This window comes from Candoia aspera, chromosome 7 (genome assembly GCF_035149785.1).
Source record: "Candoia aspera isolate rCanAsp1 chromosome 7, rCanAsp1.hap2, whole genome shotgun sequence".
Taxonomy (NCBI): Eukaryota; Metazoa; Chordata; class Lepidosauria; order Squamata; family Boidae; genus Candoia; species Candoia aspera.
Window position 1 is genome coordinate 9,103,446 of NC_086159.1, and position 26,389 is coordinate 9,129,834.

The 26,389-nt window shown below is 45.6% G+C and overlaps 1 protein-coding gene across 3 annotated transcripts in view; it reads left to right on the plus strand.

The window, feature by feature from the left end:
* Nucleotides 1-26,389, plus strand: part of NRF1 (nuclear respiratory factor 1) — a 61,756-nt gene that overhangs the window by 32,815 nt on the left and 2,552 nt on the right. For 2 of the 3 annotated variants that reach the window (XM_063307936.1, XM_063307938.1), the window contains exons 6-11: nt 1,606-1,764; nt 3,578-3,772; nt 6,012-6,113; nt 7,271-7,426; nt 8,701-8,858; nt 13,241-13,365. In XM_063307936.1, the coding sequence (XP_063164006.1) occupies nt 1,606-1,764; nt 3,578-3,772; nt 6,012-6,113; nt 7,271-7,426; nt 8,701-8,858; nt 13,241-13,365 (895 nt within the window). The remainder of the gene's footprint in view (nt 1-1,605; nt 1,765-3,577; nt 3,773-6,011; nt 6,114-7,270; nt 7,427-8,700; nt 8,859-13,240; nt 13,366-26,389) is intronic. The other variant, XM_063307937.1, reaches the window with a different exon arrangement.

Here is a 26,389-nt window from a genome sequence, read left to right on the forward strand (position 1 = left end):
TGGATCCAGTGAGGAATTCATGCAGGGAATTCATTCATCTGGGGAATTCATGCAGCAGTTTGGCCATTATCTTCACCAGGTATTATCTTGATTGATTGATTATGTGCCGTCAGGTTGTTGTCAACTCCTAGCAACCACACAGATAGATTTACTCCATGACAATCTGTCCCTAACCTGGTCCTTCAGCTCTTCCAATGGTGCCCCCATCGCTGCTGTAACTGAGTCCCTCCACCTTGCTGCTTGTCATCCTCTTCTCCTCCTTCCTTCCACCTTTCCCCGAATCAGAGCCTCCTTCAGCGAGCTGGGTCTTTGCATAATGTGTCCAAAGTAGAATAATTTGAATGTGATCATTTGGGCCTCAAGTGAGAACTTGAGGTTGATTTGGTTGATAATCCATTTGTTTGTTTCGTTGGCTGTGGTCTTCTCAGGCGTCTTCTCCAACACCAAGTTCAAAAGCGTCAATACTCTTCCTATCCTGCTTCTTCAAAGTCCAACTTTTGCTTCCATAGAGCGTTGCAAGGAATACCATGGCTTGCACGATTCTGATCTTTGTGGTTGTTCTATGAGACACTAAGGGCAAAAGTACCACCTTTGCTCAATTTTTTGTCACTAAAGCTTTGCTTCTTGATCAGGGGTTGTAGATAGATAGTAGAGGATGGATGGATGGATGGATATTAACTAACTGGTTCTGTGTCCTGAAAAAGTTTAAAAAACCCTAATCTAGAGTTCTGAATGTTGTTCATATCTCTGTGTTTTCAACCCCTATTTTCAACCACTTAAAGCAAATTCTGTTTCCATTTCAGTTTCTCTGCTCGGGTAATATGATAAACCACCTTTAAGATGTTTTTCTAATGACTGATAGGTGAACTGTTATGTATTGAGGGGGCATCTTGTCAACAGTTAGGAATCTGTGATCCTACTCAAAGGAAGATCTGATTAGTAGGAAGCTAAAACCAGGCCAAACAAAAGTAGCCTTACAACTGTGTTAGTGGCAGAAAAAAAGGTATCTTTGTGAATTAAATCTACTGTAATTCAGTACCTGTCTTTTGGGCACTTATGACTTGTCTCTCCTTTTAACTGTTCCTATTTTTTTAATGTAAGCTGCTCAGAGTCATCTGGAGTTGGGTGGCTTCTAAATTGGATGGATGGATGGATGGATGGATAAGAATGCATTATATGTTCAGTTCTTATGATACCCAAGACGGCAGTATGCAAGTACAAATCAAATCTGCAGTGAAATTTGCTATTCTTTTTCTCTCCTTTTTCTTTAAATGACATATACAGCATCAGACTGTATATTATTATAATGCAATTCCAGATCTTTCAAAACACCTTTGTGGTAACTCCAGAGTACTTCTGCTCTGAGCTGTTGGGTGCAGGAAACAAGGGATGCAGGGTGAGGGCAGCCAGGAGTTCTGGTTAATTGTTCTCCATGTGATACACCCCCTGCCTTCGTCCTCAAAATGCAGTAGGAAAAGCCCCCTGTGTTGCTCCAGTATCTCTGCAAAGGACTTCCTCGCATCTTGATATGATCTGAAATGGGCCAAGCTGCTGATGCAGAGCGTTGCTTCCCAAACCTTTATTATTATTTTTTTAATGCTACAGGCCCAGCTGCGGGCATTCATCCCTGAAATGCTGAAATACTCAACGGGTCGTGGGAAGCCGGGCTGGGGGAAGGAGAGCTGCAAGCCTGTTTGGTGGCCTGAAGACATTCCCTGGGCCAACGTCCGCAGCGATGTCCGGACAGAGGAGCAGAAGCAGAGGGTATGTCCTGAGCACCCTTTTCCTTCTGTCAGCGACGGGCTTTTCTTTGGTTTGGCACGTGGAGAGGCGTACAGGCCTTGGGGCTTGGTTAACGTGCACGGTTCAGGTAAGAATAAAGTTGCCACCCTGGTTGAGGCCACGGGTGTGTGTAGCTCTGTTCTCCGTCAGGTCCAGACAGGTGCTTGAGACATTATGGCACTAGCTTGGTCCTGCTGCAAATCACCATCCTCTGAATATCAGAAGCTCAGTATCAAGGGAAATTGACCGATGGAGCAGGTGTGTATCCTGCCGTTTGTACGGGTGCTTAAGGTGGCTTACGTAGTTTTTCCTCCTCCTGTTTTTCCCTACAACAGCAACCTGTGAGGCAGGAGCAGAGAAAAAAGGACTGGCCTGAAGTCACCCAGGGAGTTTCCATGGCCAGGTGTAGAGTAGAGCTTGGGTCTTCTGCTCCTAGCCAACACCTATACTACTATCCTGTAGTTGCATTCTTGAATTTCTGCCTTGTAGACAATGACAAACTCGCCTCCATAGACTTAACTAAGATGCTTTAAGCAGGCGCTGTGTTGCGTGGCGTGGCGTGGCATGGCATGGCATGGCATCCTGGAGAGTTAGAATATCCAGCAGTGCTTCCACCATCTTGGCCTTAAGCACAGCTCATGGTTTTCCAGACAGGCTCTTTCAAATCCTGAAAGTCAGTTTCTGAAGGTGCGAGAAATGCTGTAACAATATTGCAAAAGAATGGAGCCTCACTGATTACTCGTATGTACTCCCTCTCAAATGTGTCCCTCTGGGCAGTTGTATGATTCCTTCCATCTTCCTTCGAACACAGTTTTAGCCATCAAGGCCTTTTTGGCTGATGGGCGGAACACACATTTCAAGTTAACAGCACCTTCCTTAATCTGGTAGCTTTCAGGTATCTTTAGACCAGCCTTTCTCCACCTTTTGACCCTGGAGAACCCTTGAAATATTTTCCAGGCCTTGGGGAGCCCCTGCACCTTCAGGCTCAAAGACAGGCCACAAGTTACAAAATTATTCTGTTCGTTTCATGGGTAGGCCTGTATCTATGCATTAACTAAAAATAAATAATGAAGCTTACCTCTTTAATGTGAAGTTGCCCAAATTTGAGATAATATTTTAAATAAATTGTGATCTCCCAGGGAACCCCTAGTGACCTCTCGCGGAACCTGAGGGCTCCACGGAATCCTGGTCGAGAAACCCTGTAAGATTCAGCATGATTCATGAAAAGTTTGTTGAGGACAGGAAAGTCATTTAGCATTTAGTCTTTCATGTCACCTCTGCCTAAAGGGATCACTCGTTTAATTAACTTATTCAGTGCCAGGGTGATGTAGTGGCTGAAGTATTGGATTTAGGACCGGGGAGACCCAGTTTGTCCACCATCTGCCATGAAAGCTCATGGGCCATCTTTGGGCCACTGGAGAAAGTGTCATGGAAGCTGCCTTAAGCTCCTGGAGGAAAGGTGGGATATAAATCTAACAAGAATAAGCAATTTAGCAAAAAAGTAGGAAGTCCCATTTTTAGGCTCACAGATATCTTGATGTGAAATCTGGTGAAAGCATCTCCCCTTGCGCTTAGTAGGGTAACCTTTGAGTCTGACCCTTTGAAAGTGTATTTTTGGTCCAGTAAATCTGCATGGAGTAAAATCTACTGGACAGTCTAAATCTTCTCTGGGTGACATGACAACAGCCGGCTAGTTCTGCACTTGCTTTGCTCCTGGTTGGCTGGTTCTAGTAAATGAGCAGTTTCTCCCTGTCCCCCTGATCTGTTTTCCTCTCTCCTTCTTATCCGGACTCAGGTGTCTTGGACTCAGGCACTGCGGACAATTGTGAAAAACTGCTACAAACAGCACGGCCGAGAAGACCTACTTTACGCTTTTGAGGATCAGCAGACGCAGTCAGTGACAGCCACGCACAGTATAGCACATCTGGTTCCATCCCAGACGATGGTCCAGACCTTCAGCAATCCTGATGGCACAGTGTCTCTCATCCAGGTGGGGGCCACAGTAATTCCTTTCACCCAAGGCTGTCCCACATTGGCCTTGCATTTAGGTTGTACACTTGTATGGAAGACAGTTTTGGCTTCTCCAGGCTGAGCAAAAGTATGTTTGGGGTATTAGCCCGTTTGCTTCAGGCTGAGCTTCAGCAATTAGATCTGAAAAAATTGGCAGACTCTAGGTCTCATGAAATACCAAGGAATTTGATCTTTTCCCTTAAAACCTGTGTATGGAAACAGCATGGGATAGTTCATATTAGGAAATGTTTAAAAAGCATTATTATAGAGTTCTATAATAACGAAGTAAAAAGTGTGAGAAATTTCTTTCATGGAAAAAGGAAAGATAGAGTTTGCTATAATTTTCTCCCTCCCTCCCTCCCTTCCCTGTTTCCATCTCTCCTCCCTTCCCTGTTTCCATCTCTCCTTCCTTCCCTGTTTCCATCTCTCCTTCCTTCCCTGTTTCCATCTCTCCTCCCTCCCTTCTACATCCTACTCAAAATCCAAAGGACTCTATACAGTTTACAACAACACATACGAACAACAACAAAAGAAACCAAATCAACACTGCAATTTAAAAAACCCTCACAGGCAAAAGATCTTGCTTAAAATAGGCACCCCCAATCATTGTTATAACCCAGTAATACAATAAACCTGTTTTTGTAATGTAAAAAAATCTATCAGTTTAGTTTTGATTTGACAAGGATTGAAAAGGGGAGAAAATTAAGAAAAAACTTAATATCAGAGCATGATGATGCTCTACTTTCCTTCCACTTAATAAAAAATATAGTTGGAATAGTGTTTTAGTGAAAAATGAAAAGACTGATTCAATTAAATCTGTACCATCCAATATACCCTCTGCAAAAATTATTTTTTAAAAATATAATGCAACTTTCCTATCCAAGGGACTTTCTCTTGCATTGAGATTTGGGGAGTTGTCATCCCAAATCATCTTGAGGGCACCAGATTGCTCAGAGTCACTCGCTGAGATGGGTGGCTATAAAAATTGAATGAATGAATGAATGAATGAATGAATAGGTGCCGAGTTTCACATGGTCCCACTGGGCCACCCCAGGTATTCCCCACCTACTGGTTTGAACACTGTGAGAAACGCTCTCATAGGAGATGCACTTTCCTCGATGGCAACCCCAACATGTCACTGACGGCATGATACCAGTCTTCCGATTCTTGAAGAGCTGCCCCAGAGAAGCAGGTATGGATTTATTCTCCTTGGTGCCTGAGGGTAGGATAGGAACCAACAGGTGGAAGCTTTGGAGTGGAAGATCCAAGCTCAAAATCAGGAGAAATTTCCTGACCATGAGAGCTACGAAGCAGAGGAACAGCCTGCCTCCTGGAGTCATGGAGGTTTTCAAGCAAAAGTTGGGATGGTCTGAGGTTTCCTGCCCTGGACATGCATTGATTGAGAAGACCTTCAAGATCCCTAGGACCTTGGATTGTATGAACAGAAGCACAACAACTTAAGAACAGTTGGCTTTCTCTGGCTTTTTGCTGAACAGCATGTGAAATTAATTAGAGAACATTCTTCTCTTCTCCATATGGATTTTATGAGCTGGGGTAGTCAAGAAATTGTTTTGGTTTTTAATGGGATTTTATTGGAATTTTACTGTGTTTTTATTTGAGTTTTTATTGTATATTTATTCTGTGTTGTAAACCGCGCAGAGTCCCTCTGGTCGGAGGAGATGGGCGGTGACAAATTCGATAGATATATAGATAGATAGATAGATAGATAGATAGATAGATAGATAGATAGATAGATAGATAGATAGAGAAGTAAGTAAGTAAGTAAGTAAGTAAGTAAGTAAGTTTCTTTAGGGGATATTAACTTAAATGTAAACAGCATTCTACTGGCAGCTCTAGAACAGGGCAGGCAAAATGCATGGCTACCCGTGGGGATACGCCTACATTTCAAGCTACATTGGGTCACTTGTGACTGGATGATGTCTTGATGTGCATGACGTAATTTGCCTGATCTTGTCCTGGTGTGTCTGATGTCATTTGTCTGAGGATGCCATGGGGCATATGATGTCATTTGTGCAATGTCACACTATGAGTGTGCATCTCCCCACCCCACCCAGTATGTTCCCCTCTGCTCATGGTTCTTGCTTTTGGCTCTCTGATTGTATGACCCTACCTTAAAGGGGAGGAAGCAAGGGGCCAAGGCTTGCTGAGACATTTTGAGGGGACCCTGATGACTCTTTTCTGATGATGCTGTGTTGCAGGTCGGCACCGGTGCCACAGTGGCCACCTTGGCAGATGCCTCTGAATTGCCTACCACTGTTACAGTCGCACAGGTCAACTACTCTGCAGTTACTGATGGAGAGGTAAGGGGTTGGTTTGGAAGCATCAGTATAATTTCTGTTCTCTGACCCTTTGTTTAGAGAGGATGACCCTTCTCCAAAGCATGGGAAACAGAGCCCCCTCTGATCTCCCTTGGCCACAGCTCGAGAAGAGGTTTCCACTCTCTCCTGCAATGGGTCTTAAAATTAGGTTCGGTTCCAGAGCTGGGAAGTTTTGCCCAAATTTTCTTTAGACGTGCCTGCTAAAAGTGTCATCCTGTTTTGCTTTCCCAGGCATCTTGCACATAGAGTGTAATGTGAATATTTCAAGACAGTTTTTTCCAGGAGCAACACGACTAACCAGTTCAGAAAACAATGATGTCTACATTAAATCCACGCATCCAAAGCAATGTAGGGACGGGTTGTTAGCAAGGAATATGTTTTTGTCCAGCTGCAGACGTTGCGTAGTACTTAACTTCTCAAGTCTTTCCTTGAATGTTTTCCTTATTCTCCTACCCACCTGGAGTAGGACATATTGGGGAAAACTAATCTGTAGTTTATGAAAAACAGCTAGGTGAGCTGTAAAGGCAAAAGTAATTTGCAGAATTACTGGCAAAGTGTGGGGGGTTTCGTACAACTAAATACCTTTTCATAATTTGTACTGTACTTTTGATCTACTGAATTTACTGACTTCAATATTATTGCTAATCATTGAATGCCATCAATGAACTTGGCACTGACAATATTGAATCACTGAGCAGCCCCAACTTGAAGTAAAAATTATTTTTAATATGGCTGAAATGCTGCAAAAGTGTCCAATCTCCCAAGGTTTGAAAAGCACCATCATCTCATGAGACTTGGAATGAAGACACTGTGGTGGGTGCGATTTCAGCCTTCTTCCAGGAGATCTTAGAGCTGAAATTCAACAACTCTTGTGAGATATGACGGTCTCGTAAAATGTGGGGATCATTTTTTCAAAACCCAGGTGTCTGATGCTTGAGAATTTGCTGAAACCTGCACTCCCCAAATGCATGCGGTGTACTTATTCTTCATTTCAGTTGGGCTAAAGTGCTTGGCATGTTCTGGAAGATGAAGAAACTGAACAAGCCAGTTTGGGAATCAAGTAACAACGTTCTGTAAAGTGTGGGGCGGGGAGGCCCAGGGGGAATCTCACCCACTCCTTTAACTTGTTCTCCCCTTAGACTGAGCTTGGTCTCCAGGCCTTTGTGGCAGCATCAGCTGGTCAGCACTCTCCCCCTCGAAAAAGGTGTAGGATTCTCAGAGCAATAGAGGGCAGCACAAAACAGCTTTGTTTCCTGAAGGAACAGCATTTCCATGTGAAAGACCAGCTAGAAATGGTGTGTTTTTTGTTACTGGGCCTGCCCTTGAAAATTCCCTCTGATTCACTCTGGAAGACAAGACTTCATTGTCTGAGCAAACCTGGGCACCTTCCACCTTGCTTACGCTTTTCTGTGGGCGCTTTAGCCCCCCAATTGGCCAGGCTATTACTCTGGTTTATGCAGCACCAAGCTACTCCGGGATCAATAGCTCTGGCTGGTCTTGGGCCAAGGGTCTCCTGATTACTGGAATTCCTTTGTACAGTAAGTGGAGATACCACTCAACTGTACCTGCAAATCGCATGAATTTTGAGCCCTCCTGTCATGGGTGATGGTTCTTCTGTCCCTTCTAGGGGCCCATATCCCAGGCAGGGTCATCTATTTGTGGAATCAGAAAGGTCAAGATGGTGGCTGCAGCCTTGCGATTGAAGCCCTGCCCCTTTCCTGGGTGCCACATGCAGATGCTGCTGGTCCCAAGCTCGCCATACAGTGGCATCGTTTCTTCTCCACATGCAAATCCTGAAGCAGAATCAGCTGGACACTGTTAAGGAAGCACAATATAATCCAGTCACTTGCGGTTATTCTCCATTCCCCAAGACGTAAAGAATTTCTCCCAGCTACCTCAGGTCAATCCGGTTTGGGTGACTTGAATGGAGCTTGCAAGGATCACAGACTGCATTCAGTCTTTGACTCAGAGGGATCCACACGAAGGGATCCAAAGAGTCAAGATGGTGGCTTGACCGTGTGGTCAAAGCCCTGCCTCTCTTTTGCGTGCCGCGATGGGCAGGGCTTCAGTGGTGCAGCTGTGGCTGCCATCTTGACTTTTTGGACCTCCCTCCCCTGCAGAAGTCCCTGTTTTGAGTGACGTGTTGCAGGAACTTAGGACAAATAACAAGCAGGCCCCAAATACAGAGGTGGATAAATACAGGCAAAAACTAAATGTAGTTTAGCTTAGTTTTCATTGGCATTTAATTTAAATGTACTGTTCATATGATGGTTCCCCACCTATTTGATAATTTCCCTTTCTGCCATGTTAAACATTGCACTTGGCAGCAGCTTTAGGGACACTTCTGGGGCCCCACCTGAGGCTTAGATAGGGGCCACAGGGGGCACCCTTCTGGGGGCAGGCTGAGGACACCCACCCTAGAGCTTGCCAATCTATTCCTGGTTGTTTGGAGTTGGTTTCTAGCCCAGCAGAGCTCAAAGCAGCGCTGCCAAACGCAAAAAAGCAAACGGGAGGGTGGTTGGAGACCGTCAGTCCTGCAACGGGTCTCTCGTCTTCTCCGTCCTGCCAGGTGGAGCAGAACTGGGCGACGCTACAAGGGGGAGAGATGACCATCCAAACCACACAGGCCTCCGAAGCCACGCAGGCAGTGGCCTCCTTGGCTGAAGCAGCCGTGGCAGCATCGCAGGAGATGCAGCAAGGTGCAACGGTCACAATGGCGCTCAACAGGTATAGGGGGGACGGGGGACTGGGGAGGGGGGGGGCTCTGAGGGGGTCTCCTTGGCACGGATTTGAACCCTGGGTGGAGAATCTGGCTTCCCCACTGAACGGGCGGCTTTTTGTTGGGGAATAATTTCTTCCCATGATTTGGAAGAAAAGACGCCAGCATCGTTTGAATTGTAGGGAAATTGCAGGAGAGAGTTATCGGACCTCAGCGGCCAGTGCTTTAGCTGTTTCCTGTAGCTCTTGCATTCCAAGTGGCGGAGCTAATCTGCTAGCTTCTTTTTTATAGAAATGGTTTTTCCTAGGAGGGCTTCCTTCTTCTAAGAGTCAGTAGACTTTACATTTCTCACCTCATTGTTAATACGGAGCCACTCCTTATTTGTAAGTGTTTTTTTCCCCTAAGGGCTTATTATGCTAAAGAAAAAAGAAAGATGATGTCTCAGGTAACAAAATGCATCCCTCAGAAGTGAGATTTTCTAGAAACGTAGTTTTGATTTATCAAAGTTTATACACCCAACAACTGGGAGTTCTGATTGCCAGTCTGCTGCTTCATTTCATTGTCGTCTTCCCACCTTTTTCAAAATTCAGTAGATTTCAGATTCTGGAGCTGTTAGCTAAGTGGAAATGAAATGTTGGAAAGAATGCCTCATGCAAGTTAAATAATTACAGGTAGTCCTCGCTTAACGACTGCAATTGGGACTTAAATTTCAGTCACTGAGTGATGTGGTCATTAAGCAAATCCGATCAGATTTTACAACCATTTTTGCAGCAATCGTTAAGCGAATCACACAGTTCCCTATTGATTTTACTTGCCAGAAGCTGGCTGGGAAGGTCAAAAATGGCAATCACATGACTGCGGAATGCTATGACGGTCGTAAATGTGAACCGGTTGCCAAGCACTCAAATTGTGATCACGTGTGCAAAGGGGGTGGGGCTTCGATCACATGGTTGTGGCCACCATCTTAATTTCCTTGACCTCCTCCCTGCGGACAATCCTGGCACGGATGAATGAGTGTGCATTTTGTGCAGAGAGATTTCATGGGAATATTTCCCCAGAATAACTTGATTTTTGCAGTATAGCAATGAGGATCAAAATGGTTAAGCTTTCCATAGTGGCAGCATTAGTAGGGTCAGAAATGTAAGAATACACCCCCACGCACATACACAGATCTTTCTGATTCTTCTTTGGCATTTTCTGATAGGCGGTGTCTTCTTAACAGGAGGATCTAGACAGGAGTCCCTAGATGTGAGAGGGTTTGAAAGAAATGGGCTCGCCTTTTTCAAATGGGGTGTGAATTATTGGCCTACTTCTTTCAGTCTCATGCAAACCAGCCTCTCCACCCTCGATTTGATCTGGCTCAGCTTTTCTATGCCGATTTTTTTTTTAAGGGTGCAGCAACCTTGTAAAATATATCACGGGCCATTGCAGTTGAAAGTAAAATAGATGGCATTCAAACCCCAGTTTGGTGTCATGGTTAAGGCACCAGGCTAGAAACTGGGAGATCGTGAGTTCTAGTCCCACCTTGGGCACAAAGCCAGCTGGGTGACCCTGGGCCAGTCATTCTCTCTCTGCCCTGGGAAGCAGGCAATGGTAAACCACTTCCAAAAAACGTTGCCAAGAAAACTGCAGGGCCTTGTCCAGGCAGTCTCTGAGAATCAGATAGGATTGAACAGATTAAAAAAACAACAACAGTACAAATAATGTATATATCTAGCAGTTATTCAATAAAGGTTGGAGGAGATGTCTGCTGAAGGGTACATTTCTTCCTATGTGGTGGACCTGTGCAAAAGTTGCATCATTCTGCCAGAAAATCTTCTGGGAAGTAAGATCTATAATTAAACAAAAGGTAGAATGTGTTCCTGAATTGGAGTTATTACACATATTTGAGGGAGAGAATGTTAAGCTGATTAATAAAGGACTTAATCAACTTTAACTCCTAGCTACCAAATCTATAATAGGTCAACAATGGAAACTTTTCGACAATTTAACAATTGAAAAGTGCCCTTCAAAGATCTATAGCTATGATTGAAAAAAATCATGGACAGAATTAGAATTCTAAATGCACGAAGGGCCGAATCACAATTTTATTGAATCTGGAATGATTGATGTAATAATAAAGTCTATCCACCCTCTGTTATCTAAATATTTCAAATGTTGGAGTAACTTTTGTTATGGTTATGGATGGTTTTTATTGATGGTTTTGCTTGTTTGTATGTTCGTTTTGATTTGTTTTCTGTTTTTCGATGCCATTTTTAATTGCTGCAGGCCACCCAGAGTCCCTTAGGTGAGATGGGCATCAAATCAGATCAGATCAGATCAGATCAAATCAATAATAAAATATTGCAGGCAAAAGTAAAGGAAATAGAAGTGAGGGATCCCCTTAGCCATTGCCTCTTGGCCGTTGCTGTGCCCCCGTGAATAAGCCAAAGTTGGCAACAGACAGGAAACTAGAGAGGGGTGTTAGCTTTTGTTCTCAAGCAAGCAAACTTCTTTTCAGTGCAGTGGCTGGGATTGGGGGGGAGGGAGGCCCCCCAGGCCAGCAGGGGCACTGCATGAGTGCCAACACGGTGGATGGCTGTGGAGTGCCCCACCTTCCACCTGCCCTGCGCAGCATTTGCAAGCTTGCTGGGTTAAACTTTGAAGCTGCTGCAGCACGGAAGACCTGGCATTTGTAGGAAGAGCTCCTTGGCTGCGTGGGAAGCACAGATCCCTTTCCAGTCTTGCTCTGGTAGCAGAAGATTAATAGCATCCCTTGAGGGTTTTGTTAACAAGCCTGCAAGCACCTGAGCTGACTCAAGTGACAGTGGGGGGTGGGGTGTAGAGAGAATGTCACTACCTGTAGATGGGGCAGGGGGGAGCACTGCACGCAGCTGAGAAGGATGAGACAGAGGAAAAAACGGGCATTTTTTTCCAGGTTGGTGATTGTCACTGGAAAAGAGAAGCAATTGCATTGTGTTCCTTCCAGCCCCGATCCATTCAGACATGCACTTTTTAATCTGCTTGAAGGATGGGCAGTGTGAAGCTCCGGGGTTGCTTGCTGCCCCCCAAGCTCCTTTTTGGAAGCCTTAGCAGCTCCCTCCATGGTCAGTTGCTGACAAGCTGTGGCTTGGTTGCTTCCTATTTTCAGACAGCAAACACACAAACACTGTTGGGTAATCCAAGGCATCGATTTAAATTGGAGAAACCATCACTAAATGAATGGTTGTTAAGTGAGGACTACCTGTATAACAAAAGCTGATAAAGGGCATCCAGCATTTCTGTACTTCATTGTATGTGAATATGACCTTACTTGTACAGGCCTTGGTTTTGCAGATTCTTCGGAGTTTCATATTCATTCGTTCTCTATTATGAGGCCTCTGTTGACAAAGATTTCCAACATCGGCTTGTTCATTTAGGGCTCTCTTTTACCAGAATTGAGAACTTCCTCGCTCCTTGTTGTTACGAACCCCACAACTACTGTTTTCACCCTATCCAGTTCTCTCCCTATGCACTTTTAATTGGCTTTTCATTGTATTTTAATCCATTGTGTTTTACATTTTGAATGACCGCCGAACGCTGCCTAGTTTATATAGCGTGTTCATTTTGCATTTCATTTGATTTTGTTGCAGGTGCTTTTATTCAAAGGGTATTTTTTTGAGCGTGTTTTATAGTAAATCACCCAGAGTGCTTGGACTATGGGGCGGTTTAAAAATGGTACTTGATAAAATTAAAAAAAAATCTTTTTTCACGCTCACGTTATATGATTTTATATATAATCAAACATTCTCCATTCTAATGGTTGGACAGGGGAATCTCTTGAACCCCAGTTTTCATTGCGGAAGTCCCAGACGGTTTATGACTTTAAAGGGCATTACTAAATAAAAACAACCTTTACAAAGACTGATGTTAGGCGATGTTCAGTGGATAGGAAAAGCCAGCACAAAAACAGTCTTTTTTTAGAGCCAGTTTGGTTTGGTGCAGGGTTTCTCAACTGGCTGGGGAATTCTGGGAGTTGAAGTCCACACATCTTAGAGTGGCCAAGGTTAAGAAACACTGGTCTAGTGCTTAAGGCACCAGGCTAGAAAGCAGGAAACTGAGAGTTCTAGTCCTGCCTTAGGCATGAAAAACCAGCTGGGAGACTTTGGGCCAGTTGCTTTCTCTCAGCCCAGCCCACCTCACAGGGTGGTTGTTCTGGGGAAAGGAGTAAGGAGTAAGGTATGTTATTTATAAAAATAATAAAAGTAGGGTAAAAAAATCTAAAAAAAAAAAAAAAGCAGCAGCTGCTGATAGCCTGCCTGTGAGGGCTCCGCTGTCCTGCGTAAGCCCCTGCAGGAGGTGGCCTGTGCCAAATACAGATTCTTCTGCCCCCTCTTCTTTCTGGTTATCAGTCGCTCTCTTTGTCTTGCAGCGAGGCAGCCGCTCATGCTGTAGCTACACTTGCAGAAGCCACTCTTCAAGGCGGAGGGCAGATTGTCTTGTCTGGTGAAACGGCAGCAGCGGTGGGCGCACTCACTGGGGTACCCGATGCAAACGGTAGGCTGATCCTGACACGGCGTGGCTTGGCTTTCGGAGGCCCAGATGGGCTTTGTGGCACTGGACAATTGAATGTCAATTTCTGCTAGGCTGCCTCCTGTCCAAAAAGGGCTGTTCCCAATACTTTCTGTAAGATCAGAACACTTGGTCCCTTACCTTCTTCTCCAGCTGGATACTGGAGCCCAGTCAATTTTGGAAAGACAGAAATAGCTTCAAGTGGAGGGGCCTAGAACTTCTATAATGGCTTCCCTCTATAGCAGTGGTTCCCAACCTCAGCAACTTTAAGCAGTGTGGACTTCAACTCCCAGCCTGGCTGGCTGGGGAATTCTGGGAGTTGAAGTCCACACAGCTTAAAGTTGCTGAGATTGAGAAACACTGCTTTACAGACCTGCGAAGGTCATAAATGCAAGGATTGGTCACAAAGTGACTTTTTAATCACGTTGTAACTGTACAGTTGCTAAACAAGGCAGTCGCTAAACAAGGGTGAACTGTAGAAGTCTAAGTCTAAGGAAAACATTTGCCTTCCTCCTGGGGAATTCTAGGAGTTGAAGTCCACACATCTTAAAGTTGCCAAGTTGGGAAACTCTGATCTATAGGTTTTCATGGGGTTAGCAAAATGCTGACTGAAAGTAGATGTGAGCTTCGATGAGGGGTATGTGGTCAAAACCTAGAGCAAGTATGTGCATTTGTGTATCTTGGCGGACTGTTGACTGAAGATGGGGAAATGGAGAAATTTTAAGTCGTGCAAGAAGTAGGCAGCAAATTGTGTGTTGCAAGGAATGAATGAATGTTGAATGAACCCAAAACAGCTGGCTGAAAGAGAGGGCTTCTGCCCACTTTGTTATGCAGAAATGATCGACATGTGAGGAAGAAGCATGCTGAACTGGTTCGGTCATACAGAGGAACTGAAAAAGGATCAAATCCCAAAACAAATAAATGAAGTATGTCCAGGTTGAGAGGAAGGGAAAAGCAGAGAGAAGCCTTACATGAATGATGTAAAGTGATGCAAATGCATTGTTTACTAATTATGCAAATGACATAAATGGACCCTAGTGATGGAAACTACATCAACTACCTAGCTTGCTTCTGAAACAACTGGCATTTATTTATTCAATATGATATTTATATACCACCAGCTTCCAAAGACTTCATCTGTTGTTTGGGAGTGACGTCCAAAGTAAAATTTTGGCTGTTGCATCTGACATCCACTGAATGGAGGTCCAGAAGGTTTCCTTACTTGCTCAATTAAAAAGGGACCGTTATTCGACTATGTTTGGCCAATATCTGTCCAGTCAAATGCCCAACTTTAGCATTAAGGCAGGAAATTAATGTTTGGGTTGCAGGTTTTACTTTTGCTCACTTTTTTCCCCTCCATTTTAACTTCTTTCAATTCTCCCAGCCTTGCTATGAATTGCTCTAACCTCTTTGGGCATTAAAGCTCTCTGGCTCTAGCTATGTTCTTGGAAGTACTGGGGTGTTTTAGTATTCTTACACAATTTTTAAAAACTCATTTGTCTGTTTACAGTATTTATTTTACACCACCTGACTCCCAGCAACTCTGCGTAGTTCACAAATAAAAAGACAAAAACCAATAAAACAATACAGGTAGTCTTCACTTAACAACCATTTGTTTAGTGACAGTTCAGACTTATGATGGTGCTGGAAAAAACCAACTTATTACCGGTCCTCACACCTACAACCATTGCAGCATCCCCGCGGTCACGTGATCACAATTTGGGCGCTTGGCAACCATTTCACATTTATGACTGTTCCAGCGTCCCATGGTCATGATCACAATTTTTGACCTTCCTGGCCAGTTTCTGGCAAGCAAAATCAATGGGGAACCATGTGACACGCTTAACAACCATGTAGTTTGCTTAATGCCTGTGGCGATTTGCTTAACAACTGCTGCAAAAAAGGTAATAAAATCAGGTTGGATTCGCTTAATGACCGCTTTGCTTAGCAACCAAAATTCCAGTCCCAGTTGTGGTTGTTAAGCAAGGACTACCTGTACAGTAGTAAAAACAAGGAACAAAAGATGGCAAAAAACTGGGAACAACGAAAAACAACCTTACCCTAGCTAGAATGGGGCTTCAGTCACCCTCACCAAAGGACAGGTCTTAACGGCTCTTCGAAACAAGCAGAATGGGGGTCATCCAAATCTTGGCAGGAGGTGCATTTCAGAGGGCAGCTGCTGCGACAGAGAAGACGTGATTCTGGGGTTCCGACAGATGGCATTGTTTAATCTGAGGAACCCAGAGCGCGCCAACCCTGTTGGATTGAGTCGGCCAGGCAGATCCTGGGGCAGATAGGCAGTCCCTGAAGGAGCAAGGCCCCATGCCATATAGGGCTTTATAAGTAACAACCAGCACCTTGAATCACATCTAGAAGCAAATTGGTAATTAGTACAGATTATGGAACAGGGATGTCACATGGGCATCCTGAGGCACGCCCATCACTGCCTGCACTGCTGCATTCTGAACCAGTTGAAGCTTCTGGGTGGTCTCCAAGACCAGCTCCATGTAGAGTGCTTTGTGGTAGTCAAGCCATGAAGTGACTGTCAGTGACTGTCTGAAGGTTCTCCTGATCTAGGAAAGGGTACAACTGGTAGATTAGATGAAGCTGTGCAAAGGTCTTCTTGGCCACAGCCACCACCTGCTCATCAAGCAGGAGCTGTGAGTCCAGGAAGACCCCCAAATTGCACACCACCCTTGAATGGGGAAGTGCCACCCCATCCAAGGTCAAAGGTGGAATATCCCCAGATCTGGGTGGCCAAACACACCACTCAGATCTTGATAGGATTGAGTTGGAAATGGTTCCTCACCATCAATTATACGGATAACTGGCATATCACTTTTACTTTTTGGAGGGAGATGGGGCTGTGGCAGTCATCCTTTCTCCACACTATCCTTCTGGAGAAACAGCCCAGCTGCATCCCTACCAACCTCTTTAGAGTGCTGCATTTGGACTTCTCATCCTAGAGAAAATCTATCTGTGTGGTCACTAAGAGTCAATGTCAACTTGATGGCACGTAATCAGTCAATTGGGGATCAGTTTTAATTTCAGGACAAGCCAGTGACCTGCCTCTTATTTCCAGGCCTTTCCTGTGACCTCCGAGGAAAGATCTGCCTGGCTATAAGTATGTCAGCCTTTTGGCATAGCCAATCAGCGAGCCCTTAGTCCTGTGGAACGTGGTCAACCCAGAAGATTAAGGCAGAAGCCACGCCATTGGTCACATTGGCTGGCCAAAATGGGGGGAAGGATCTTAGCAGGCAGTGGAATTAAGCAGCCAATTCGTTCTGTCCTAGATTCGATACTAGGAAATGGGTCTGTTATTTATGCCTTCTCTGAATCACCATCACTTTTTAGCTAAAAGCTTTGCCAGTCTTCCCTAATCTGTAATTCTGTCCTATAAGAAAATAGCCGTATTTATTTTTCATGTTATCTCTGCTTAGTGAAGTCAAAGTTCTGCTCCCTGGTCTTGCAGAGAGCAGTGAATAAAAGAAACAATGCCTTCGGCCATAAAGCTGTGCAGCGCTTCAGATTCACTTCCAAAAATGGTGCTTCAGAGCCCACGGGCTGATGTACCTGTCTCTAGCGCTTTAAAGCAATTACATCTTTTCCTAGGATCTGTGGAGAGTTTGGAGGGCAGCTGCCCAATTCTGCTGCTTTAGAGAATTGCAGGCAAGGGTTCTGTTTGCATCCTTCTGTCCTCCAAACACCTTTTCAAAATTACTTCAAAGCATTGCGCAACCCTATTTAGTAGTTCTTGTGTGAACTCTATGCCCAGCATCTCCTGAAAACGAGACTTAGAAAGGTGTTGGGACTTTATTCTTATAGTCCTTCTCTTCTCAAGCTTTGATTGGCCATGGGAGTTCAGGATACATGTTCCTGATACATAATGCATGTTCCTATCTTTAATTCTAAGATTAAAACGTACTCTAGAAATGAATCCCAGCAAGGAACAGCTGTGGAAGATTGTTATTAGCAGACTGAGTGTCTTCTACACTTTTAAGTCTGCATTTGTTGATTTCTAGACGAAATTCTGCTCCAGGAAACAATTTCTGAACCATGCAAATTGAGTGAACAGGCCTGCCTTCCCTCCCCCCCCTCCCTCCCTCCCTCCCTTCCTTCCTTCCTTCCTTCCTTCCTTCCTTCCTTCCTTCCTTCCTTCTCCCCCCCTTCTCTTCTTTAAAATATTGCTCTGCATAATTCTAGTTTTATTATAGAAAAGTTTTAGTACTGCTATCAGAGGAGCTCAAAGCAAATATTCAGCACTAGGTGACAAGGGTCACTGCATAAAGACTAGGACTCTTTTGAACGACAGCTGTGATTCTCAGCAATCCCCTACATTCACTCTTTTGCCTGCCCTCCCACAGAATTACAGCCCGGCTGCAAATTCAGCCATTAGTGGAAGAAATAGAGGGAAAGCAGAGTTGCTGAATGATCTAGTGAAATTCAAGCTTGCAAGCTCATGTGATCATCCCTTCCTATTTCTAAGCACATCTGCAGTGGCTGCCCAGGGGGATTAACCTGGAGGGGCAGAGAATGGATCAGCCCTGCCAGGTTGGCAACTGAAAATTACATTGGCAGGTTGGCAGGTTTTGCACAGCTGGTGCCCACTTTTCCATCTCACTTCACCATTATGAAATCACCTACGCCTCCCTCAGAGTGGCGAATGCTCCTGGCTATAGACTCCATTCCTCCCGTATCAGGTGGCTTGCTTATTGTCCTAAATCGCTCCTGAAGATTATCTACTGCCAACAGGAAGCATACATGGCGCATAGTGTCTGCAGGTTGTCAAAGCCAGGGTACTGCACCAGTTCTCCAACCCCTCTGGGGCTGAGGATGGCAGGCCCAATGGCTGTGTTGGACAGTAAGGAGCGTCCAGAGAGACCTTGGTGCAAGTGTGCATCTTAGAGCAGGATTCCTCAACCTTGGCAACTCTAAGCTGTGTGGACTTCAACTCCCAGAATTCCCCAGCCAGCAAAGCTGGCTGGGGAATCCTGGGAGTTGAAGTCCGCACAGCTTAGAGTTGCCAAGGTTGAGGAACCCTGTCTTAGAGGATCTTCCATCTGCTGGAAGCTCGGGCAGGGCATTATACAAGCCCTCACGTCAGCCCAGCTCCTTGTGAGCAGCTTGGTGGCCATGATACTGGCTTGATTTGTGCAGGATCCAAAAAAGTGCAGAGTTCCTGCAGGCTTCCCACTCCTCTTCTTCCTGCTCCGTCCTTCCATGCTGGGAATCCTGACATTCCCTCCCATTCTCAGCCTGCTGAACCTGCCCTTCCGTCTGTCACAGCAGCATCCCAGCTGTTTTAAAGAACGGGCCGCTTCACCTTCTGTGCGGGCTGCATGAGGGGAAATGGACAGGAAGGAATGGATCTGTTTAAAAATTAAAGCTGATTGATGGTGAGTTTAGAGAAATAGATCACTGCTCTGGCATTCGCAGTGGGGCTTCCTCCCCTGAGCCAAGGAGGATCAGACAATGCCAGGTGACGAGAAGAAGTCGGCCTGTGGGTACGAACCCTTGTTTCCTTCTGAAAGGAACTGCTGCAAATCTAGAATTCATAAAGTGGGTCCCTAAGATGTTTCTGCTGAGGTTGTGCCATGAGCGTGCTGTTTGGGTGAAATACGTTGTGCACCCTGCTTTGTGTGGCACTAGCCCCTTTTCTTACTGTTGTGGGCAGGCTGGAGAGTTGACGGCAGAGCTTGGGAGTTGGACGGCTGTTGCATTTCCAGGTCTCAGCACAGGCCAGTGAGTCAGTGGGTGGTGAAGATGTTGGACTAGGACCCAGAAGACCCAGCATCACCCATGGATGCTCACTGGGTGCTCACAGGGCTGTTGTGGGCATAAAGTGAAGGGAGGTCCACTTGTATGCCACCTTGAGCTAATGGAGAACGGCAGGATACACTAAATCAGTGTTTTTCAAAGTTGGAACTAAGCTAAGCTTAGTCCTGGTGCAGTGTTTTTCAAACTTAGGAACTTTAAGATGGGTGGACTTCAACTCCCAGAATTCCCCAGCTAAGCTAAGCTGGTGTCATGGTTCCTGTTCCAATGTCCCTGTGAACATCGTAACCAGTTCCCGTGCCATGCTGGTGCTGACGCGTGTTACTGTTCGGGAGGGCGCTGCTCTTGTTCCTTTGTACCAGGCACTGATGCGGAGGCTTTGGAATGGCTATTTGGGTCATCTCGCCTGTTCAAGGACACTTTCCCGAAGACCGGCAGGAACCGGTAGGAACACCTGCAGGCTGCGGGGAGTGGACTCTTTCTGACTCTGGGGGAAGGGATTGGAACTGCCTTAAGCTTTAATTGTTTGAAAGACCCGCGCTTTTGCCATTCTCAGTTTTGCTCTTGAACTTGCATACTATCCAGTAATAAATCAGATATCCATAAGCTTCTTGTGTGAGTCTGGTTGGAAACTTGGGTAGGCGTCCATCACAGCTGGTTTAGCTAAGCTTAGTTTGAAAAACACTGCACTAAATGATCAAGAAATGCAATTGCCTGGCATAGTCCCCAACTCCATGGATTGGGCAGCATGTGAAGGTTGACTTCTCCCGCTTTATCCGTGACTCCTCCATTTCCACCCAGGATCCCTATTACTGGGGTGGTTGGGAGGATGGGGTTGATGTGACCTCAGAGGAGCCCCAACAGTCCTGCTGGTTTGGGTCTTAACCTCATCATTTCTGCTACTGGGTTTCAAGACGGGCTGAGTTGAGTTCATTCTGCTTTGTGTCAGCAGACAAGGTTTTGCTATTTAATGCCCCAGCCCTGGCTGGCTTTTCCTTGACAGTCTTCCTAGAAGGCTGTTTCTTCACCTTTTGAGAGGCTGGCTTCAGAATCCCCGAGTCACCATCAAGTGAGCTTTTCTACTGCTGTTAAGCTGGAACAGAACAGCAGATGCATTTAATCTCCGGGGTACAATCCAGCAGGGCGCTGCTAGCTGGGTCAAGTTCATTTCAAAGCAGGAAATTTCCTTCTGGATTGTGCCCCTTGATAAATAATGTGGATTAATGGGAAATTTTGGATGCCAGATCTCTGGGTCATTTTAACAGATAGATAGAGAAATGCCTTTTCTCTCATTCACACTTCTTTCCTGGATCCTAACTGTTAGAAACTTCGGCTAAATCCTTATGTTTCTCTTCTCTCTTCCCTGGGACATTCCAAGACTGGTTCCCTGTACCACCTCCTCCTCCTCCTTTTTCTTCTTCCTATTATTATTATTATTATTATTATTATTATTATTTAGATTTACAGATAGTCCTCGACTTACGACCATTTGTTTAGTGACCATTCAAAGTTACAACAGTGCTGAAAAACATGACTTGCAACCAGTCCTCACACTTACGACTGTCACAGCATCCCTACAATCACATGATTGTGATTCAGGTGCTTGGCAACTGTCGCGCATTTACAATGGTTGCACTATCCTGCAGTCACGTGATCACTGTTAGTGACCTTCCCAGCCAGCTTCTGACAAGCAAAGTCAATGGGGAAGCTGGCAGGGAAGGTTGCAAATCGTGGTCACATGATGCCTCACTTGACCCCAGCAAAAAAGGTAATAAAATTGGGTGTGGTCACATGGTGCCTCGCTTAACGACCACACCACTTAACCAATTTTCCAGTCCCTATTGTGATCGTAAGTCAAGGACTACTTCTATATGGTTGCCCATCTCGCAAAGCAAAAAGCCACTGGAACATGAAGGTTGATGATGGCTAAGACCTCCATTCCAAGGGCATCTGTGCACATTAGCCCCATACTTGCTTTACTCCTCGAATCCTACATTCAAGCGGGGTTTGAGAGCAGAGGTGAAAGAACCTGGTTCACACATGTGCCTGCCTGTATGTTGCATTCCCATAGAATTTCAATCTCCGTCAAGGCTTCCCACTGCCCATGATTCCAGTTCAGCCCAGCTCAGCTAGGAAGTGCTGCTAGAAGTTGCCAGCTCTCCCTCTGGCTTTTGATTGCAGGGCAGCCTGGCTAACCAGGCCTCTCTTCCCCTTTCTGGTGGATGGGGCCAGAAAGCTGCGCGCCATCTTCTCTCTCGCGGCACATGTGCCCCAGTGACCTTCTCGAGCGCAGGGACAGCAGGCTATGCTGGAAAGCAGATAATATGACTGCAGTAATCCATGCCCAGGAAATAGCTGCGCAGAAGGCTTGCGGAAGGAAGCTTTCCACCACACAAATGGACACACGCCCACATGCATGGGCAGGCGCACACATTCTTCTCTGCTACTGATCCTGCTGTGCGGGCAAGAGGCCATAAGGCAACCCTGGCTGGCCTTAAATTGCTGTGATCCATGAAGTTCTGAGGTTGTGTGGGACATCATCCCCAGGAATCTGCTCAAGTGCTTGCTGAATCTTAGGGGATCTTTCCAAAACAGTAGGTTGGAGAGAAGGAGGGCAAACATGTTGGTGAACACATTATGCCACATTGGCTAGCTACATTTTTGGACACAGCATTTGTGGAGCTCTGCCAGGCAGAGAAAACAGAAGGTTTTTGCCAAATGACGTGGAATTATGTTCCTAAAGTCACTAAGTGTCAGGTCTAACTCAGTGGCCCCTAAAGTAATGTGCAATTTATCATTTAATTCCACCTCCTTCCTAGAAGATTAGAAGAGGCCTAATGCAACACAAATGTCTTAAAAGGGAGAAATTGAGAAAAAGAATCAAGAGTGTTCAAATACATTAGTATAACATTGATCGGTTACAACTATCTATTTGTTTATTAAATTTATAGGGCTGCCCATCTCAAATACATGACTCTGGGCAGCTAACAATGCTTAAAAACAGCATAAAAACAATATGACAAAATTATAAATAACAAAAATAGCAGCAGGGAAAGATCCAATCTTCAGAAACTGGGACTTCCAAACCCTTTTTGGCAAATGCCCTTCTCTCGTTAAAAGCTTCTTAGTAGACACAGAATAGGACAACAGGGTCATCATCCACTTATGGGTGGCTGTCATCAAAGAGAGAGACCTGCAGTGAGGCTGTGCGTTGGGGATCGTGTCACTGAACTCTGGCATTAAGCAGGAACCAGTGAAGTGGGTTGCTTACTCGGTCCTGATTCTTCTTGAAAAGAGAGTTTAAAATATTTGCTCACGGAAAAAAATTCCTTTTCCATAGAATTCTGCCTAGATAAGGGACTGCAAGGAGGGCTCAGTATAATCTCATGCATATATTCATCAGCCTATCCACAGGGCTCTCTTTCTCTGCCAAGGGTCTAGAGGGGGCCTTGAATGCCCCGTCAGGTCCCCTCTTGAGCTGAAGGCCTGCAGAAGAGCCAACGCTCCAGAGAAAACTTCACTGTCGCCTCCAGGAGGACAGTTTCTCAGTCCACATTGTCTGTTTTTCACAGATGGCTGGGCTCAGTTGAGGTCTATCCATCTCGCCCAATTTTTCTTAACCCAGAGGAGGCATTGGTGCCCTGTTTATCCTCAGCCAGTTCACCCACAGGAACATGTTTGGCAGAGGTCCTTTCAGAACCAGGAGCCGTTGTAAGGATGAGAAAGTTCTCAGAAACAGCCAACTCTCACTTGTTCCCCAGACACAAGATTCTCTCTGGGGACAGTGCCCCTCACCCCTTGCATGTGCTCGTACCAAGCCCTGGTGCCCTTCCAATTGTTATTTTAATCCCACAAAAGGGTCTAGAGTCCCAAGCTTCACACTGACGTGTGCCGGTAGATTAAGGCTAATCAGAAGGGCAGCTGAGGCTCTGGGACAATCCGAGGCCCAGTTCCTGTGTCTCTGGGGCTTATGTCTGCCCCTCCCAAGGGTAGCCAGCTCAGCTCTGGGAGCAGGAGACTCACAGGCCTTCCTCTGCCCTGTTGCCCACCCCTGTCTCCCCAGCACTGCAGTCCCCAAAGCTGTTGCATCAGATGGCAAGGTGATTTGGCTTAATCCCTTTGCACAGAAGGACGTTGGAGACGTTTTTGGTGATTCCCAGCTTTTTAGCTTCGGAATGGGGGGAAAATATGGTTGTTTTACAAGGTCAGCCTTCTTGCACACCTTTTACTCTGGTTTTATTGTATTCGTTCCCCGCTGCTCCCCCGGCATCCATTGGGTCATTCCGCCTGCATTTATCATTGATTGTTCCTGCCTTTTATTTTTCCCAATCATTCGCAGAAGGAGAAGGCTTGTGACCAAGGGGGTTAAATAGATTCTCCAGGGCAGCCCCTTCTCTCTTCCTCCCGTTTTCATGGAGAGTGCAGCCACAGCTTTGACCAGCGCTGTGGCATTTCAGACAGGTTGTTTAATGGTTTCCTGGTCAAGAATTTTGCAAGAGCCAAAAACAAACCAACAAAACAAAAACAAACTACTTCCTTGCCCACTCCAGCCTTGTTACCCCTGAGCATAAAACTGAGGATCGGGTGGTGCCAGTGTGCCCATGGACACTTTCCTTGGCATTGCCAGCTCTTTGTCCTTTGTTTGTGCATTTAAAAACAAATTCTGTTACTTTAAAAAAGAATCAGCTGGCATGTTGCAACACAAACTCCTAGCCTCCAGCATGGTTTTTATTGCTAAGGATGCTGCTGGCCTCCATCAGGCCCCATAAATTCTCTTAGAGCATAAAAATGGCAGGTGGCCACCAGCTCCCGCTTGGAGGAAGGACAAAGGTGTGCGGTGCTAGTGAGCAGCATCCTGTTGGTGGGGGAGGGGGCAGAGCAGTTGGTGGGTAGAACTCTGCTAAATCAGGGTGAAGTGGCTGGGGATGCCTTTCATGGCAGTCATTCTGGGAATGGGGAAAAGCTGGTTAGCATCCCTTTTGTGAGGGCACTGCAACAGGTTCTCAGAAGTCTGAAAAGAAAATAGTACAAATTGGAAGCTGCTACGGGCTGGAAATCTTCATCTTTTGATTTTGTTACTCCCCAACACTGACAGTGCTTTTTAAATAATCTTAATTATATCCCTTTGAAGATTTGGGGTTGTGCTCCCAAATAGACATTCTAGCCATTTTTAATTAACTAGGCCGGGGTTTCTCAACCTTGGCAGCTTGAAGATGTGTGGACTTCAGCTCCCAGAATAGACAGGGGGAGGGCTTTGCTACCCGGCCTGGCTCCCCCAGATACAGGTAGTCCTCACTTAATGACCACAACAGGGACTGGGGAACTGGTTAAGTAGTGTGGTTGTTAAGTGAATCACCACATGGCCAGACCCGATTGTAAGACCATTTTACATTGGTTGTTAAGTGAATCATGGGTCATTAAGCGAATCCTGCTTCCCCAATGGACTGGCAACTGGCAAAAAAGGTAGCAAATTGCGATCATGTGGCTGCAGGAGTCTGCAACTGGTTGTAAATGTGATCATGTGACTGCAGGGGTGGTGTGACATTTTGCAACAGTCATAAGTGTGAGTACAGGTCATAAAGCACTTTTTCTGAGGCTGTCATAACTTTGGACCATCATTAAACGAATGGTCGTTAAGCGAGGATTACCTGTATACTGGCCTTGCTGGACACAGGAAATGGAAATGGGAGTTCAGTCCAACTCATCTACTGTAGTCAGCAGAGGGTGAAATCAGAGCTTGCTTCTGCCTGCCTTGATCAGCCCCTTTCCAGCTTTCTCGGACTGGGTTTCTCATCCAGCTGGTGCTGGGAGTTCTCAACTGGCCAAGAAGAATCAACCGGAAGCTTTCCCAGCGTCAGGTTGGGGTGCTTAAGGTGTACATTTTCCTGTCTGTGATGACAAGGGCCTGTAATCACTTTCCATTGCCCTTCTTCCTCCTCCAAAGACCTTCAGGGCACCCAGAGATCGAAGGGTCCCCCAAAACAGAAGCCATCCATGGACAGAGACCCAACCCATCTTGGCTCTGAAGCTCTTCTGGAATCTGGCTCAGGGCCTGAGTTTCCAAAGGCAGCTGATTTGTGCAAAGGGTCTTAATGTAGCTCTTGGATAGTGTGGGAGCTTTTATTCCCACTGTCCCCAGATGAGGCCCAGGAGTTGAGGCCTCAGGGATCCCCTTCACCATCTTCTCCCTGAGGACACCGTGCGTGGGAAGAAGGAACTCTTCGCCGCCTGTTAAAGCCCTGCTGTTGGCATCCATCCTGGAGAACCAGGGCAGGTGACAGGTGTCAGAAAATGCGAACCCACCTGGGATGCAGGTGTGCAGCACAAAAGGGAAAGATGAGGCTGTGTGGGCAAGCCAGTGTTTACCCAAGGCACGTGGATGAAGCAAAGGAAATGGGTGCCCAGAGGGATCAGGCAGAGAGAATGCAAAGCCAATTGAGTGATCCAGAGCATTCGCTTCTCCTTACTCCCTTCTTTCATTTTAGCAGACCTGCGTACAAGGTTGTGCATTTTAAAAAGTTTCATATAGACAGTGTTAATGGGGTGGCCGTGGGCCTATTTTAATCGCTTAAACCGTAACGGTAGCCTGGAAATAAGAGCATGAGTAGGCATGCATGCACATAAATGCGTGTGCGCTCACACCCTGACCCTTTTCTCATACACGAAAGCTTTCCTGCCTAGGTGTTTGAAAAGCACTTTTCTCTGATCCCAGCAACCAACTCTTGAATGCACTGTGAGGCTGATATTTATTTCTGTATTTATTTATTTATTTATATTTTTCAAATTTATCTAGCTGCCCTTCTTACAAACAAGCGACTCTGGGAGGTGTACAAAGAGCTAAAAACAATCAATAGATACATTAAAATATTAAAAACCAGCTAAAACAAAGAATAAAAGATGAAGGGATCTTAAAAATAAGGGAGCCACCTCGTTAGTTGATTGATTGATTGATTGACTGATTGATTGATTACATTTATATCCCCCTGCAATCAAGACTAACTCTCTTGAGAAGTTCTGGATATGTGGGTCAAGACAATTATGAGTCTGGCTCATATTAATTCAGGCAGTCTTGTCTGTCCTCAGGAAAATATTTTGGCCTGATCTCATTGGTGAGAGAAGGTGCCATGGGGGAGGTGGGCGGGCAGGATTTAATTCCAGTGCTCCTTTCTTGCCCCCCGAGGTCACTTAGTTGACTGTTCTGCTTCTTCAGCAGACCTGTTGGCATCACATCTAA